The sequence below is a fragment of the Pteropus medius genome, unplaced genomic scaffold (assembly GCF_902729225.1).
Source record: "Pteropus medius unplaced genomic scaffold, Ma_sr-lr_union100, whole genome shotgun sequence".
Taxonomy (NCBI): domain Eukaryota; kingdom Metazoa; phylum Chordata; class Mammalia; order Chiroptera; family Pteropodidae; genus Pteropus; species Pteropus medius.
The window spans coordinates 43,009,818-43,029,518 of NW_024344378.1; the positions used below are offsets into that span (position 1 = coordinate 43,009,818).

The 19,701-nt window shown below is 40.5% G+C and overlaps 1 protein-coding gene across 1 annotated transcript; it reads right to left on the bottom strand.

Moving 5' to 3' along the window:
- Positions 1 to 2,711: 2,711 nt before the first annotated feature.
- Positions 2,712 to 3,451, bottom strand: ATOH7 (atonal bHLH transcription factor 7). The gene has a single exon (XM_039871961.1). The coding sequence runs from the start codon at positions 3,168 to 3,170 to the stop codon at positions 2,712 to 2,714; it is 459 nt and encodes a 152-aa protein (XP_039727895.1). The 5' UTR covers positions 3,171 to 3,451.
- Between the last annotated feature and the right edge of the window lie 16,250 nt (positions 3,452 to 19,701).

Below are 19,701 nucleotides of genomic sequence, written 5' to 3' on the forward strand. Positions count from 1 at the left end.
GGACTGCTTATTAATACACGTGTGTTCTCAGCTGCCTACCCAAAGATGAGGATGGTGTTGAGAGAGCCTGGGTATGAGTAGGTGCTTGATAATATTTGTTGATTTATTGAAAAAAAGAACCCAGGGTAAAAAAAAAAAAGTTTTTGAATCTCTGTATGTCTTGTTGTCAAACTAGAACAAGAATTTTCAAAGGTGAGTAGTATAGGATATTGTAGCAACTTTCAGGTTGTTTGGTAGTCTAAAATCTACTATGCATATCTTAACTTCAAAAAAATTTTTACATTTGCTTCATCCAAGCTCTAATCCATAAGCTATGATAGAGTTCCCAACATACAGTGTAAAGTTTATCAAAGATTGGATTTGACCACCGAGACCCATTTACCTAAAATATCTTCTAGGAAAAATAGTACATCGAGTCAAGTGGAAAGCTTGGGGATTTAGTAAGAGTGAAGTTGATTCCAGAGATTTCCAAAACACAGAAACAGGCAGTTAAAGGCATAATATTTAACAAACAGATTCCTAATTTTTTTGGAGGCGTGGGGATGGAGGAGAGGCATGGGATTAGAATCCCATCATTTTAATTAAATTGTTCAATTTCATTAAGAAACTGCTATTAATAACCATAAAAGAAATATTTATCGAGTGTTTATTGTGTAAACTTCTGTACTAAAAGCCATAGAGAGAAAATAAAGTTTTCTTTTACGGGGTATTTACGGACCAGACAGAAGGATGTGAACTCTACCTGAAAAAGGACTAACAATCTTGATACACTTTTGAGACATTCTCTGATTAACACAACTGTTTGGTTGTTGTTGGTTTTTTATTTTTATTTTAGCATGGGTTTTATTCATTCTCAAACTCTACAAACTTAACTGGAGTTATTAATGAATTCTTTTAAGTCTGAAATAATTAGACTATTGTGCCCAACTAGTGAGGCAGCCTAAGCCTTGCCATCTGACCAACTGCGCACTGCAAAGTAGAATATGACCAGAAAGGAATCCTGGCATCATCACTTCTAGAACTGAGTTGCCTGCTGGACTACAGCATCTTCTAAGAGCCGGTGAGGTCAAGAGGTTAAACATTTACTCTCTAATTTGCAATGTGGAAGCAAAGTACTCAGCCCTACTTGGTTTCTTCTTAACAAATATCTGAAGGGAAATTCAGTATTAATCTCTCAATAGATTTCCAGAGATACAATTGTGATTTTGTAAGTTTGAGTTTGTATGCTGGGAAGACACATTACAAACCAAATGGATTTTGACAATTAGAGATAACTAAGAAAGTAAAAATTTTTATGGAGACTCTTTAGATAAGTTGCAAATAGATGGCTACATCTGATGTTAGGCATTAGAATCCATAATAAAAGAATTTGAGAGGATGTCCTTGTTTTTGTTGACTTGTGATTTTGAGGGGATGTCAGTTGTTTTTGTTGATTTATGTGACAAATTCCAAATGCTCAAATAACTTGAGTCCTGTGTTTTCTATTTATTAGCAAGACATTCTCCCAAATGCATGTAGTACTATTGACCACAAAGTCACTCTTTACGTTAAGGGTTTGGTTTATTTATCCAATGATTAAGCAAATTTATAAACAATTCAAATAAATACCATGGATATTATTTTGCTCCCATACTGATTAGCCCTGATAGTAGCGAAGCTCTTCTTGCTTAAATTATACTGATTAAACCACTTCTGAAAGCAACAGTTTTTTTCTTTCTTTCAGTGTTAGTTTATGTATATATATAGGAACGATATATATGTTGGGGTATTTATAAGGAATTGATAGTAATTGGCTTAATAAGGAAAATAAAATATTGAGAAACTATGTATCTAGTTACTTAAAAGCTAAATATTATTTTAATTAATTTAATCATTAAAAAAACATGAAAAATGCATCTATACTTCCAGGTCGACAGAGAAAATTTTCAAATTAATTATTTGTACTCTCATCGGTTTGTCTTTTTTGGGTAAGCAGTATGAAACAGCACATTTGCCATTAGTGTGATTAGATTTAAACATTCCACGTCTTTGCTCAGGGAAGCATTAAATATCATCACCTCAAATAGGTCTTTAGTACCATCACGAAACTAGCAGGGCACCTATCATGAAAGACAAACCCACTTTTTAATTTATATTTTACAAAATCTATATTTTAATAATGTATACACAATTTTTAAAAATCCGGAGCATTCACGCACATGTACTCTACAGAAAAAAGTCTGACTACTTCATGCATATGCACACACAACGTACCAAGCATAAATGCATTTTACACCATAGGAAGGCAGCTGTTTTAAGCATACACAGGTAATGATACCGTAACTTCACCAGAACAGGACAAACTTACAAAGTTTAAGCAATCTTTACTTTTCTGAGGACTAAAACTGAAGTATAGCCTAATTCTATTTTTCCTAAAGATTGTTTTCCCTTAAAGTAGTCCGAAAAAGGGATAGGGGGCATTACTTTCACAGCAATAAAAACCATTCACAAGATCCACCAATGAGATCTACAAAATACTGATAAGGGAAAAAGAAAGGCAATAAAATCATTGTGTCCATAGGACTAGTGATGTGAATAAAAATAACCCGAAAGTTTGCTAATTTTATTCTAAGAATGCCTCCTAGGCCACCGAAAGCCCCTGCAACTACTGTGAAGAGGGTTGCGGCTCGGGAGCCGGACCACTGGGCATCACCCAGGCAGGGCCGCGCGCCCTAACTGGCCATCTGGAAGGGCTCCGGCTGGAAGCCGAAGAGCCTCGGGCTGTAGGGCTCGCTCTCGCCCGGCAGTTTGGCGCCGGCAAACGCGAGATAGTGGTCGCGGCCGAAGTGCTCACAGTGGAGATTGACCCAGTCCCGCTCTGAGCCAAATCGCTCGGCCTCGGCCAAGATGCGGGTCAGAGCCATGATGTAGCTCAGCGCCATTTGCAGGGTCTCATACTTGGACAGCTTTTTATCCTGGCCCCATTGGGGTACCACTCTGCGCAGGCGGTCGAAAGCCGTGTTGAGCCCCTGCATGCGGCGCCGCTCGCGCGCGTTGGCAGCCAGGCGCCTGCGCGCCGCGCTCTCCAGCCGCCCGGCTCCGGCGCACGTGCCCGCGCACTCGGCGCCGCCCGCGCATGCGGCTGCGGAGCGCGCTCCGGCCGCCAGGTTGCTGGGCTGGCAGGACTTCATCCCCCGCAGGAAGGAGGGAGGCGTCCAGCTCGCTCGCCCGCGGGATCTGAGCGTGGTCTGGTCTGTGGAGCCGCTCCCCAACTTGTCTCTTCTTAGCAAGTAAGTTACACACGCAGCCACTCGCGTGGATTCAAAGTTTACAGTGGGAAGTGCGGGCCTCCGCCTTCTGTGCGTCCTACTGTATAGCCAGATTGATGTCTTTTCACTTGCCCAAATTTAGGGGAAATTGAGATGCTGAAGAGAAAGTCATTTTCCCAACGTGAAGGTGAAAAAGAGAAGGGAACCTTCTTGCGGCAGAATTTAGTGTGGCTGATTCTGGGAAGGTCTTTCGGGTCCTCCGGGAAAGCCCAAGGCTTCTTTTCAGGGAGGTGAATCTTTGTCGAAGCGCAAATAGGGAAGGAACGAACGCTTTTTCCGCAGTAGCTGTCGGAGAATGCTGGATAAATCTTTGAGGGAGGAGAATTTATAGTAGAGGGCTGAAGGAGGGAACAGGTGGTGGCAGGTGGGCGGGCGTCCCTCGGGTTCCATCTCAGCACCTTCCTACCCTGGGAACTGCAAGGGGGGTTGGGGAGGGAAGGGGGACGACGCACAGCAAAATCCTGACATTACAGCCTTCGTCTGTTGAAGTTTCTCCAAAGCTATGTCTAACAGTAACACACCATCTGGAGTGGCCTGGCTGTCCCCAAAAGAATAACAGGATGGGGGTGGGGGGAGAGCTTGGTCCATCTTTTCCCATATCAACGGCCAGCTTGCATATCAAAAACTTAACTGATGTTTTAAATTTATTAGAAATCATTTGTGTGAACATGTCGGTCTTGGAATTATGAGATATAATTATAAAAAAGATTTATCTTTGTCAAGAGGCGTGACAGTTTTAGATAATGCTGATCTAATATGTTGACATTTTAATTTTTGCTATTAAGTAAGTTGAAGCAAATTAACAGGTCCTAATATTGCGGACTTAGAATTTTACTGTGCAAATAATTTGGCTGCCTTCTGCAGAATAATTTATTATAACGTATCAAAAGATATTAATGGTATATCAAAAAATTTATGTTATTCTAATTATATAATTGAATTGCATGAGTTCAGATACTTAGGCAGATTAATTCAGGATTTGTACTTCATTTCCCCTGACAGAGATTCACAAATGTTTTGGGGACATACATTGCAATGATAATCACTTAAGTTTTTAACTTGACATTTAAATCTAATAAAACTAATCATAATACATATATATGTGCAAAATGGAAAATCTAAGTAATTTGTGAGGTTTTTAAAAATAACTCCGAATGGAAGGCATTTCACCCACCTCATAAAGCTGTGAATATTTCATACTACTTGGATGTTTCAGTTGTGTCAGCTGTCCTCAGGAACGATAATGAAGCATGATTTTCACTACTGATAATGATAAATTTATACAGAGAACCCATTAGCTTGATTCTCTCATCAGTTTTCTAGCTCTTAAGGAAGAGTAAAATGTCAAAGAAACCATCTCCAAATTGATTCAAGCCAGGGTTATTTCTCGATTCTTCAGGAAGACCCTAGTCTGCTCCTTTTCTTTTTGAAATATGGGTTATGTCATCATTATTCTCAGATATTTTTGTTTAATTATCAACACTCTCACCAATCAGGAGTCTTTTAACTGTGACTTGCTTCTGCCACTGTTGCCTCAGACTGAAACCCCATTGTGACTGCCGTGACTCCAATCCAGTCTTCCCATAAATAGTTGATTAATCCCCAGCTGATGCAATGACAATGAAATGAAGTTGAGTAACATGAAGACAATAGGATGCAATTGAACATTAATAATCTCTAGCATGACAGATGTTGAATGCAGGCTTTTGCATGGAGCCACTCAGCTCTGTTACTCTGAATCTTAACAGTCTTGGTCAGAAACAGTAGTCCTCTGACAGGAAGGACTATGTTATTTAGTCATCAAAATGTCAAATCCATTTTTTCAATTTTTATGGAAATCTGCCCTATAAATTCTATTATTTCTCATGTTTGTTTATTTTATCTCTTTCCACCAAGGAACATCCTCTGTGCTACTTTTTTGGAATGTTTCCCTACATTCTGTGTACTTCTTCTGGACACTATTGACCAAAGTGCTAATGAGATGCATGATTTTACAGGCCATATATTCAGAGTTGGTGAGATTATAGCTTGTACACCAAGAAAATCAAAAGAAAAAATAAAACAGCAGTCTGAACACAGCACAGCTATATTAGAACATGAACTAGCAGATATCTATGACATGAAATTGATCCAAGGATAAAAAGTATTGCTGCAATAAAGGGCCTTAGAAGGTGTATAGTAAGACATTTCCCAAATGTATTCTGAAGGACAATTTATTAGTACTATAAAGATGCTTTGGAGAAAAAGATTCCATTAACAACTAAGTTTGGGAAACGTATCTGTTATCTCCTCCTTGAAAAGCCATGAAGCAGAATTGGTGTAGTAGAGTTTCTAAGAAGCCCTGAAGTAAAGAAATCTGTTGACTCCAGAGTTTCCTAGACCTTCTTGAACACAGAACCCTTTTTTCCTAGAAAGACCTATTAACAAAGTTCCTTGGAACACACTCTTTTCAAACTTGCTCTAGTGCCTCTCATTTATTTTATAGAGAAGGAAACTGAGATCCAGAGACTAAACACTGTGCTCAAAGGCACTGAACAATCTAATGACTGAATTAAGATTAAAAGTCAAATCTTTTGTATCTTCTGATTTTAGAAGTTTTAAAATTATGAGATCACTTAATACAAGCTCTTCAGTTTACAATGGGGCAACTGAGATCCACCAGCGACTTCCCAAAGTCAGGCAAGTCACTAGTAAAAGTTTCAGGAATAGAATTAGAAATTTTATGCTTAAAGGAGAGTATCGTTTATTTTATTACCCTAGTGTCTAGCACAGTGCCTAGAAAACAATAGGTAATAAATAACCCATACTAAATGGCTGGAAAATAAATTAGATAAATGATAGATGCTGATTAGAGTGAATGCATTCCTAGTAAATAACTCATGCAAAAGATTTTCACTTCACTTTGTAAAGAACACACACTAGCTCCACATTTTGAATGCAGAATTGATTCTTATCAAAAAACATCCATAGCCATTTGTGCCAGAAGAACATGCATGTCAGACTAATTTCCACAGTGTTTCTATACTGAGGGCATGATCTTACCAGGTGAATTGGCAGTTACTGTATGTCTGGGGTTTGGCCAGAAATCAAAACTGGCAGATGGAGATGAGGGGAAGGTAGAAGGCGCTTACTTACACTTGTAGGAGTAGAAAAATAGGACAAATATTATTTTAGAGGTAAACAATCAATGGCTAGAAATTATTACATAAAACGTGTAGAATAGGTCCAAAGGTAAACATTCTTATCCAAAACCATATTTAATTTTTAAAACGGAAACTCTCCAAATAAACACTCAAGATAATGGGAGAAAACACTTGGCAAAAAATGTTCATTCTGAAATTTGCAGAGAAAAATATGGAAAATGAGGACTAGGGCATCTTTCTGAAAGGAGTGGCAATTTGGGGACTCTGGGTCCCTGAAAGGCTCAAAGATAAGCCAGCGAAAGACAAAGGAATGAAGTTAGTTCCACTCACATTTCATTAAAAACCAGAAGTGCAAGGTGTTAAAAGTTCTTATAATTTTATAGTGTGCTATGTAGTTACAAAGAGAGGGGAAATCTCACAAAAGGATTTATATGTTTAGAGAAAAGAAGGAAGAGGCAAAGTCTTGCACCTCTGTCTCTTGTTCCTCAAAGGTCCAGGAAAGAGAAAACCTAGTAGAGAGCAGAAACTGAGAGGGGACAGAGACTAATGATGGGACTAAGAGAAAGATGGGAGTCCTAACCCAGGCCCCAGAAGTGATCACCTCCAGAAAGTACAGGTTCACCAAAGGGCTCCAAGGGATTCTCCAACCCCCAGTCACTTCACAGACTTATCTCCTGCTTGAAGAGTTGTGAATGAGATTCTGGCTTGGCAGTCTGATTTAATTTCTAGTCACCGGGAGTCAGACTGACTTGCATGGTTCAGACTCTGCATTCGCCTTTCCCAGTAATGGGTCTTAACCTCCTCTTAATATCTGAATTAAACATCATTTTTGAAGTCAGTTTTGAAACCTGGATCTATCAACTAGCTGTGTGCTTTTGCACAAATCACTTCTGTTTCTCCATCTGCAAAGTGGTATGATAAAACCTACCTCACAGGGCAGTAGTGAGCATTAAAATAAGACTGTACCTGTAAAGGACTCTGCCTCATCCCTAAGAAAGTCACTCTTTAAGTGACAGCTAATACACGTATTCTGAATAGTTTTTACAATTGATAATGAAAATGAACTCATCAGTTTTTGCAGCTTTTTAATGTATAATTTTTGAACCTTTTACACATATAGCTACAGATAGTTATGATATGAATCCCAGCTGTGTGACTTCAGGCAACTTACTTGACCTCTCCATGCCTTACACTCTCTCTGTAAACGAGGGTTAATAATAGAACTAATCTCATAAAACTGCTATGAGGATTGAATCAGTTACTCTTTTAAAGCACTTAGATCTATGCCTGGTATACAATTAAATTCAATATATGTGCTTGTTTAGTTAAACAAAATGACTTGTTGCAATGATCCAGATATAGACTGGCTACCCTACCTTATGCTCGTTTTTGCTTTATTTTTCTGCTCTTCAGTGCTTGTCCCACAGAGTGAGCAGGGACAAGAAGAGGAGGGTAAGTTCAAAATAGTTCCTTTTGCCTTTGATACTGGAGCAATCAATTTGAAATATCAGTGATAGAAGCCAAAAAAGAAAAAAAAAGGTTGCTCAGGCCGCACTGAGTAGTAAATTGGTGGTTTCATTGTAGTTTGAGATTCAGTTTACAGTTACAGACACATACAGCAGGGCCTCTAATAGCATCATTTCGTTCAACGTCATTTCATTATAACATTGATAAGAGAAAAAATATATATTCCCCAGGGGAACCATTATGTGTGTGGAGTTCACACATTCTCCCCATGTCTGCGTAGGTTTTCTCTAGGTACCCCAGTTTCCTCATACATCCCAAAGATGTAAATATTAGGTGAATTGCTGTGTCTAAGTTGTCCCAGTATGAGTGAGTGTGGACGTGATGTGCCCTTGCTATGGAAGCGTGTCCTGTCCAGTGTGGGTGCCCGCCTATGCCCAGGAGCTGCCAGCAGTCTCCAGCCACCCACAACCCTGAACTGGAGTAAGCAGCTTGGAAAATCATTATCTTACCTGTTTTCATTAATCTTAAGTGTACAGCTCACATTGATTTCAATGTTTAGTATTAGGAGTGTTTCGGGTCTTTATTTAGAAGTTTGATGATGTTTTTGTGATCAGAGCTACACCTTAGTAACTTAACTCTTGTTTGTATCAGTTAGCCTACGGTTAAATTGGTTTTGTTATACAACATTTTGCTGTTTCCAAGAACCTATCAATGATGTTAAGTGAGGACTTGTACTTTAAAGCATAAATTTCAGGGGATGCTCCACTTTTTCAGTGACTGAATTATTTACATTTACCATCCAGGGCCCTTCCCATGCTAGTACTGAGGTTTTTGAGAAGACAAATCAATAATCGTGTTTCTTTTCGTGAGCTTAGAACATAGGGAATCCATCTTAGAGATGTGCTGGACTGTTCTGTGGTAAACCTGGGCTGGAAGCTGCGTTTTTCAGAATGTCTCCCTGTCTGGTTCCAGGTTTGAGTTAAGCAAAAGTGAAGTTTTGGGAGGCAGAAGTGAAGCCACCATGCTCTGAACATCTTTGTGGGTTGGAGGCCGTGAGAGGTAGATGTAGAGGTGCTGGTGGATTCTAGTCTGTCCTTGCTTGTTCTCATTGTGTATCCAGTGCTCCCTGCCTCCCGCCAGCCCTGCTGACCAACAGCAGCCCCAGGCCCACTACGCTTCACGCTGACTCACAGAGGTGGGAGCCACAAAGAAGCTGACTTCTGCACCAGCCTCCCCACCCAGTGCTACTGCAGCAGCTGGATGTACCTGGCTTCCAGACTGGGGTCTGGGCTGCTTAGTGACTGTTCTCTGATCATTAAACAATCCTTTTTGGACCCTTATATTTCTAGTTACTTGCCCAATTGTGTAAATCCTCATCCTTATAATAAATTCCTTCTTCCATAATACAGTGGCTCTGTTTCCCTGGTTGGACCCTGACTGATACGAGGAATCTTTCATCCAGGCTACAGTAAGGACACAGGGCCAATATCTGCCTCCCAGAGGAGACCCTCCACACTGGTATCCTGTTATCTATGTGTCCACCAGAATTAGAGCCTTTGTCTCTTGGAGAGTAATTACTATGTCCATCTGTTCAGCCCTGTACCAAGCAACATCAGGGATAAGACAGCCTTTAGCTTAATGGAATTCACAATTCAGTTGTGGAAATAAGACCTAATTCACATCAAACAGCTACCCTGAGTGGTAAACCAGGGTCATGCTCTTCCAGAAGCACACAAGACAGACCATTAGAGTATGGGAAAAGATTAGAAATCCTGATATTTATTTTATCTCATTATTCTCATTTCTATCTTGGGTTGTGTTTTATACTGTATAAAATATAAATATATATGTGAGTATATACCAGTGATTTTTATTTTGTGATAAGAGTGTGTGGTCAGAAAAGCTGGGACCACTGTCTTAGGCATGTAGCAGTACACGATTAGTACCATTAGGAACTCAGAGTCAGGAGATTTTACTGTGCTCTGGAGGTAAAAGAATTTCAACTGGTGGCCCCACCTCCCCAACATCACCTCTTACTGTTGCCTCCTCAAAAGGCTGCTCCTTCACTGCCCATGCTCACCCCCAGCTTGGAGCTTCTTCTCTGGTTGCTCCATTGACCTCAATGCAATTTCCCTCAATTTTTCCTGCCTATTTCTTTTGTGTCATTCAGCTCCTGTTCTGTTTGATGCTTTATGTCCTTAGTCGTTCGGAAATTCTGGGAATTCAGGGGCTTCCTCTGTACTGTTCCTAGCTGTGTCACTAGTACCTAGAATTGTGTCTAGCACATAATAGATGTTGAAGAAATATCAGTTGAAGGAAAGAAGGAAGGAGGAAAAGATAGATGAGGGACCCCACACAAAGGGAGAATAGACATTGTTCCCCTAGCAACACAGTTCTTTTTCCTCCTGATAATATGGACTCTTCAGGAGTGGCGGGGAAGGGGGCGGGAATTATGCCCTACAAAAACCGTGGCAACATGCCTGCTGCTTTTGTTTCTGCTCTGAAATTGTGGTATCCGCTGTTTCGCAGTGAGCAGGTGGCTTGCTTCCCCAAAGGATGGCTCTCATTACAATCCAGGTTTCAGACAGTACCTGAGTCAGCTCAGAGTAAAAGCCCAGAGGCCTTGCTAGCCCAGGCCAGCAGCTGATGCTGGCTCCCTGTCCCAGGGGAAGCAGTTTTCTGTTAATTTTAGTTGGTGTTGCTTTTTTGTTTCCTTGTGCAATTTCAGCAGCTTAGCTGAACGAGTTATTCCAAATGTCCAAACGCCAGATCTTTTCTGACATTGTGTTCCTGTCCCTCCTCACCATCAGTTTTGATTACTTCCCTGCCTGTGTCCCAGGCTTCTACTGACATCCACTGAAGAGGGAGCAAAAAGATATCCTGCCTCAATGACCAGACATCTGTACCAGTCAGTTTCCTAGGCTGTCTCTAAGTGGAGTCCAACACTGGTAGCCATATGAGTATGTACTCTTTCTATTCATTTGGCAACCATATACCAACTTATTTCATTGTTTCAAACTGATTTTCATTCATTTCTTTATGCAACAAATATGTATTGTACTATGTGCTGTATACTGTTGCAAACACTAAGAATAGAGTCGACCACATTGCAAAAATCTCTACCCTCATGAATATTTAAAACTGGTATTGCTGTTATCTTATGAATGTATTTCCTATTTCTCTACAAAGGTTAGAAGTTCTTTGAAGGAAGGGGCAAATTTTAGATATCTGGGTCTTACGGGAGTGTTCAATAAATACATATTTGCTTCTTGGTTAACTGAAGTTCTTAGGCTGATCTTAAGCTAAGGAAACCAATAGCATGACCAGGAAATACCAAATGCTTACCAGGTGTTAGTTCCCATTCTCACAATAATACCCTTTGACTAGGGACACATAACCTTCATTTTGTGGCCAAGAAAACTAAGGGCCCTGGTTAAACTGAGTTATGCAGCCAGCAACTAGATTTGGTACCCAGTCCTTTTTCTTTCTAGAGCCTGTGCTCTATGCTGCACTTTGTCTTGTCCGGGACAGGGCCTTATTTATTACTGTTTCCCCACTGCCTCGATTGGTGCTTGGCACATAGTAGCTGCTCATTAAACATGGTGAACTATGTATGCAGCACCGTGTCAAGCCCAGCCTGTCCCAGCCCTGCTAAACAGTAAGCAGTGGAACTGGTAATCTGAAGGCACTGGTTAGCCTATTTCTGTAAATGAAGTCTGAGGTTTTCTTGAAGCATGATCTCCCACTAATGGTTTAGAATTTGTACCTAGTCCTGACCTTGGTGTCTAATATACATGGGGTGAATCAGAGGCACCTGAGGACTCACTGACCTTACCCTTTCTCTTTGGACCCCCTTGCAACTTCCCTCTGGCCCCACCACCCACTGTATATCTTCCTCCTTAGGTTACTGAAGGCCTCCTTGGGTTAGTGAAGGCTTCATTAACCAGACCCTCAGTCTGGTTAGTGAGGTCCTTCATTTACCATGAGCTCTCTCCTCCTGAGATCTGGACACTTGTTCTTTGTTCAGCAATGGAGTAGGAGCCTGCTTCATCCTACAAACACCTCCCTAGCGCCAGGACCCACCACATTTCACCATAGACAGCTTCCTGCTTCTGCATCTCTTCACACAATATCAGATTCTTGGAAATTAGTACCAAAAGAGAGAGAAATGAAGTTTGCAAATACCCTTCTGACACTGGGCTTCTGACCCTCTTCCTTACAGGCCAGTTTCACCACTGAGTCAGCTCTTCAAACCCCGGCCTTCCATTGCTTGCATGTTCACCTTGCCACCACTGCCAGTTCTTGAGACTTCAGTGAACCAGACAACTGAGCACCAAAGCTTTGTTAGTCATCCAACCGCTGATGACTGCAGTGCTTGGATGACAAGTGACAACCACAACCCCCTCCTTTCAGTATACTTGTCCTGTTCTCCAGCTGCTAATGCCCAGTTACCATATAATTTGTCACTGTAGTTCACTTGATTCACCTTAGCAAGTTTGCTCTGCTGCTAACTGATGAACCCAGGTAACATTGGTTCAAGCCTCCATGCTTTCTGCTGGCATGTAGGATACAGGTAAGTCATCTCAAGTGGAAGCCAAAAGTTTACTGAAATACTCGACAGTGTTAGGCCAAGAAATACCCCTAGAACACGAGTTTTCTGCAGAAACCCATTATAAGAATTCTTACCAATCTGATCTTTCAAGTCTCCCCAGACTCAAGTGGGTCAGAGAAACTCCAGAGTGCTGGCTCTAACCCGCAATGCCCTTTTCTCTCATGCTTCACCTTACTCAGATTGGCTTTATTGGTTCCCCAAAATATGTTTCCCAAAATGTGTTCTGAAACACCCTTCAACAAAGAAAAGGAAATTCTGGCTTAAATAAAGGCATATAGACTTTTTACTGCAGGCTTTTCAGAGCCTTTACTATGATCATGATCCTTCTTGGGATGGGCTATGCATTTTCCCAGATTATGTGGCCATGGAACCTCTTCGTGTCAGAGGATAGCCACAGAACAGTATCCACAGAAAACATTTTTGGAAAATGCAAGGTGAATCCATACTTTTACATTAAGGAGAAGGCCATCTTAAAACATTTTAGTGGTTGAGTTTTAAAAAATATCTGTATATCTTTACACTCAAAAGCCTTTTAACTCCCCGCTTTAAAATTAACCAGCTCCTTCTCTTCTACATTCTAGTCATTCTTTTGAGTCCTGAAAATTTCTCTTGTAAAGCTACTTGTGAGTGTGCAAATTCTCTGGGTAGTACTGAGTGTGGGTTGGATGTGCTAGAAGAAGCATGTCGGGGCTGGGAAAACTCAGGACAAAAAGCTAGCTGGTAAGGAGGATGGTCAGAGGCTCATTGCTCAGTTGGCAGCCAGCCCAGAATTCAACTGTGTGTAAAGGGACCAAGGAAAGGAAGAAAGTGCCAATAGAAGGGTCAGTTTCAAACTAAGGCTTAACCCATTGTTTATTGTCCAAGGCCTGGTTGTAGACACGTGGCTGTGAATAACCTATCTCTGTTATTTGAGTGCTTCTAATTATTGTCCAATTAACCCGTTAAAAAGAGAGACACACACAATAGAATATATAGATGTGAAATTATAATGTACACCTGAAAATTTTATAATCTTATTAACCAATGTTACCCCAATAAACTTAATAAATAAATTAATTGAGTAAAATAAAAAATAAAAAGAGAGACAGACAGAATCAGACATTGTATACCTTCTGATGGCAAAACACAGTGCCTGATATACGTACTAAAATATGGCACCCGAATCTTATTAGGCCTCCATATCTAGCAATTTGCATCCAGGGGATAGAGAAACATGTTAAGTGATACCATGGGGAAGCAATCAGCAAAACCAAGAATTAAGAATCTGGGTAGGACAATTGAGTGGTTTTGTCAACAAATATACTACATGAGGGGGAAAAAAGTGGAAAGGGAACCTATGGAATTAAAATAAGAGACTAGAACCATGTCAGCCATATGCAATGTGTGGATCTTGTTTGGATACTGATTCAAATAAATCAACTCTAACAATATTTACGAGGCAATGAGGGAAATTTGGACACTGATTAAATATTCGATAATAGGAATTATTGTTAATTATTTTAGGTATAATAAAGAGCATGGTTATATTGTTTAAGTCCTTATATTTTAGAGACACATGCTAATATATTCACAAATGAAATTATAAATGTGGAATTTTCTTCAACATAAACTAGGGAAATGGGTAGAGGTATAGGTATTACAAGATTGTCTATGAGTTAATAATTGTTGAAGTTGGGTAATGGGCATATTGTGGTTCATTATACTATTCTTCCTGTCTGAAATTCTCCATAATATAAAGTCAAAAAAAAAAAAAAAAAAAAAAGTGGGTCATACCATATGAGCTCCTGAAATTAGAAAGAAATTAGTCAGTTGAAAATTTTTATTTCATGGTTGTTTTGGTGATACTTTGGAAACAGGGACATAATTCAGAATAAGAGCAGTATGTGTCTTCAGGTGCTGCTAGTCAGCATCAGTGCCTTAGGGTCAAAGAAGTGACCTTCTTGCAGTTCAGTCACACCATAGAATCTGCTTCTGAGTTCCCAGAAATTAATCTAACCCCTTTCTGGTGTTACATAAAACCTTCCTGGAGGTACACCTAGCTGTTTCCCCCTGGTCTCATCTCATTTTCTTTATCTACCATGTACAGAGGATGGGGAGAGTGAGAGACTTAAAGAGACAAACGGAAGGCACACGAATCCTCAAAGAGGGAACTCTATAAGAAGACTGTAACCGTTAGTTTATGACATAGAAACATCACAACTCCAGGGAACTTGGAGAAAGTTTTGGTGAATCATACGAAGTCTATCATAAGCTAAAGCAATAACACTGATGCTCTGAGTACCTTCTGCAGAAGTGAGGTTGGGTTGTACCAAAGGCAGCCATTTGGGAGAAGGCTGGTCATGGCCATGTCAGGAGGATGCACTCCATGGCCAGAAAAGAACTGGCCTTTCCAGAGATTTATGTCTTTAGCTCTGCTACAAAGTTACCAAATCCTTGGTCACATCATGTGGAAAATCTCCCTATCTGAGGGATCTGGAAAGGTGGCTTTTATCTCTAGCTCAGAGATTTTGCCCAGCTTCAGAGCTGTCACTGATAAATGGACACCTTTGGAGAAGATGAGGCTAAAGCCTTCATAGTCTGAATGAGTGCCCAAGTGCGGATCCTATGTAAGAAGCCATTTCCAGTAGTAACTGTAGGAAACCATGGCCGCTTCACTGGATGATTAGCCTGGCCGAGTCTGTTCCAGTTAATCACTGGAGGTAATATTGTAGTTCATAAAGAAGATAAAATGCACTTAGCTGTATAAGTTTGTGCAGCTTAAATGAGCCTGGGGCCTTTTCTCAGAGATATTTGGCATTTGAAGAATTAATGCTCTGGTGTCACCTATTCTTAAGGAGGCCCACTTGGGTCATTTTGTATAGGCACAAGTTAAATCTCAGGTTGCCAGATGTAGATGTAAATCACTTAGCCAGGGAACAGATCCAGCTGGCTGACCGCCTGGTACATGCATCTCCATGCAGCTCTTGTGGTTGAAGATGCCTTTTATGGGAGAAATTTTATGTTATGATATTCTCAAGGTTGGAGAACCCATTGGTTTTTGGATTAAACCGCTTGAAAACATCACAAGCCTATGTACAAAGCTCACACCCTTCTGCCTTTTTTTTTTTTTGTAGAAAATAGTATCACTTAATGTTCTTGCAGAAAAAAATAAATGAAATCCATCTTTAGTTAATTTAAACAAAAAGGAGATGTGGAATGAAATGAAGGGTAGCTCACTCAATCAAAGGAAGCTTAAACAACCAATTATTTGGCAAGACATGAATGAAGGTGACCTGAGACCTTAGGAGCCATTTCTCTTGGCCCTGAAGCATTATCATGAGATGACTCTGCTCCAACCCATTTGTCTATTCTAGTCAAGTTTTCAAATACTCAGGAGAGAGAATTGGACTGGCCAGCTTGTTAGGTGTCTCTTGCTGTGGTTAGAAAATTGCACCATGGTCACTGGGCTTTTGATAGTGAGCCAGAAGCCACTGCAGTTTGTGTCTATTAGAGAAAGGAGAACCCTTTCATACTGCCTCAGTGATGAGGGTCCAGCTGAAGCTGTAGATAAAGGAAAAAAGTAATGAAGCATCTCACAGAAACTATGATTCTGGCTGTAGCACAGTTCTCTGACCACCACTGCTCTCTGTTCATCTGGGAGAACTGGCCCTTCCTCTCCTGTCCTCCTCACTCAACCCCATTCAGAAGCAGGACTCCTCGCCCCTGCTCCCTTGGTGTCCATTGCAATGAAAATGCCTCTGAAGGGGAAGTGGAGAGCTTGGGGTACACACAGCCAGGCAGGCCCACACTCCACTGGCATGTCTGGCCCGGAAGAAAACAACCCCATCCCCAGCTACACAAAAGTTTTTCTCCCGCATGAGTCAGCACTCAATCTTGATTATCTATCTCCTAGGAATGATCCACCCGAGAAACAAGACAGACGCCATCACCATGACTGTTGCTAGGTTCTCTGGCATTCTAGTTCTGAAAGACTGTCAAGAAGTACATGTAAAGCAACAACCCATTTATTACAGGGTGAATCAAAATATAGCATTATGCCTGCATCTTCATCTCTTTATTGAAAAACAAGAAAGAATAATGAGCCAGAGTAAGGGAGATATGAGGAAGTTAAAGAATTCCCATACAATTTTAAGACTACAGAGTTCAGTGGTAAAATGTTATAATCAAAATTTTTAAACCAGCACTGCGTGTTCAACACTTCTGTTCCTGCTTATTTTGACATGCTTATCTTGTTCATATTTGGTTGAAATTATCATTATTATCTTTATTGCCATTTTTAATACCCAAGATTTATTTAAAGTGCATTAATGTACCAGGCACTACACTAAATCCTTTCAATGTATATCTTATTTCATCTTCATGGTGGCCCAGTGAGGTAGGTGAGATTATTATCCCCATTTTACAGATGAGGGAAGTGAGGCCTAGAAAGGTTAAAAAACCCGAAGTCCTTCTGCCGGTAAGTGATGGAACATGAATCTGTCTGACTACAGAACATAACCTCTTATCTACTATGAAACTTTATGTCAGTCCTAAGAAAACTGGCCTGCTTCACATAGAGCTAGAACATTGAACATCATGACTCAGTGCTATCATATGCAGAGGAGCCCACATATCTCCCTGGAGCTGAAGACAATGTAGGAAGGCTTCGGATTGCATTTGTGGTAAAACCTCCAGGCCTTGGGTAAATAGTGCTAACTCTACCCTTGGTCTGGCTTAGCCTGACAGCCAGGCTTCAACACTAGCCTTTAGTAACAGACTCTAATTCAACTTATCAATGGCCTGAGAAGACATCAGACTCCTTTGGAACAATTCTGGGAGGATGCTCTGAGTCCTGCCCTGCCCATTAAGGGCTGTAAATTTGTGCAAACAACCATAAAATTAAACCGACCCAGGGAGCGACATTGATTTCCAATTGGCATAGTTTGCCAGATGCTGTTTGGTCTAAGAACTGCTTGACCTCTACTAGTGAGGCCACCTGCCCTTGGCTTTGCAGGGTGTTGTTCCCAGCTGGGAAGGCCTCTCCACTAATGCTTGCTGCTGGAACTTGGGCTGAAGGCGTGGCAGGTTCTCCATATGTTGCAGAGGAGAGGCCAGCCACACCCGGGGCTAGATTCACCCTCTCATCCAACCCTAGGGCTAAAGCTGTCCTCAGGAGATTACAGACACCCCACCACCAACTAATTAAATAGGTGGCCTCCTGCAGCTAAACGGGAATGAGGGCGGGAGAGGGGTGGAACAGAGGATGCCTAATTTAACTATGACCTGGGTAAGTAGCTCACTAGCTAGACCCAGAAATCACCGATGTGTGCCTAAACAGTCTCTAATGGATAAGGGTGGTTCTATGCCTTAGACCTGGAGTTCTGTTTATTTTAGCCAACTTTTGTAGTTTTCAAATCTTATAGTCTAAAACGTTTGTTATAGAAGCTTTACACATTATTAAAAATAATATCTATTAATGAATGTATCTTACAATCATTATTACCCACCAATCCTTGTACTAAAACATTGGAATAAAAGTGATCATTAAAAGACACTTTTTTTCTCATGAGACAACCTGAAGATGAATCTACCACCTTAACAGTGTGCATGCACACACACATGCACACATAAAGAGCAGGCTTCTAGATTCAAAGCTTAATGTCTGCCTAAATCACCAGTGCTCAATCTAAATACCCATGAATTATAAGTTTAGATAGAAATGAAAATCATAGTTTGGATTAAGGAAGGCAAACTTTTAGAGTTTTTCAGTTCAGCCTACAAGCAAATTATTCTGTTTTCCATTCTGTTTTTGCTACAGATCCTTTATAAAGAAAGAGGACCTGAGATGCAAAGAGGAAGGCCATTGTAATAATAGGAAATTGGACGAAATTAAAATGATACTAAGTCACAGTACAACTTGGCCTCTTTGCCACCAACTTTTGACATTCTAATTAGGGTAAATGATTATGCAAATCTAGTCAGTCACTCATTTTCCCCCTAAGCCAGAGTGTCTGTAATTGTTTAAGTGAGGACTGTTGATGGCATAATTAAAGCTTTCCTAAAAATTAATTGGGAGTTGGAGGACAGCCTCCAAAGATGCCCTAATTTGTGGGCAGCACAACACAGCTGCCCTTTTGTCCTGCCCGCCACCAGGACGCCTAGAATTTCCCCTCAAGTATAATAGAATGTGACATTTGAGATATTCTCAAGCCTCGGTACACAAGATGGAGTGGAAGACATAGATTGACACCCAAGGTCATCTCCTGGATATGTTCAGCTGAGGAAAGAGGATTTCAGGTGAATCTAGACATGGAGCACAGAACACCTGGGTTGGGGGCATATACGAGATAAAATTGGTCATGAGTTTATAAACATGAAGCTGCATGATAAGTACATGGCGGGGGTGGCAGGAAGGGGGACACAGGAGGAAGGCCGGAAGGAGTAATAACTATAGTATTTGCTTTGCTTTTGTGCATGTTTGAAATTTTCCATAATTAAAGAATTTTAATGCATACAATACTGTTAAATTAATTAAAACAAAGAGGCTGTTAGACTGAAGTGGTTCTAATGCCTTAGCCACCTAGATAAGCAAACCAAAACTTAAGCCTATAAATACAGGTTAAGAAATCAAAACCTAATGATAGTCACACTCAGCCAAATAATGCAACCACTTAAGCTATAGCCAATCAAATAATTTCCTTGCTCTGCTTCCAAGTCTTCTCTATAAAAGTCTTGCCCCTAGCTTCTGTTGGCGGAATGCTCCTAACCACTTCTGGTTTGGAACTGCCTGATTGGAATCAATTTTTGTTCATATAAACTCCTACAATTTTTAATATGCCTCAGTTTATCTTTTAACACTACCAAAACATAACATTTATCATAAGAAAGAAGTTCTTAGTAGCAAAAGTCAATGTGTGGTTATCCTCTTAAAGATTTATAGAGTACCTAATCTTAACAATGAATATGCTTTTCTATTACTTCTTCTCACATTAACATCACATTCCCACATCCAGCTTTGACTCTTCCTAGTTTTGCCCTAGGTTGGAATGATGCTCAAAGCCTGAAGAGAGACTAGGAGAAAAGTGGGGCCAGGTGAGACCAAAGTGGGGAAACTGGCTGAGTGGCTGAGATCCCCAGAAAATCCATCTAGAGGATAATTGAAAGTCGATTATGATTTAATTCTGTCATTAAA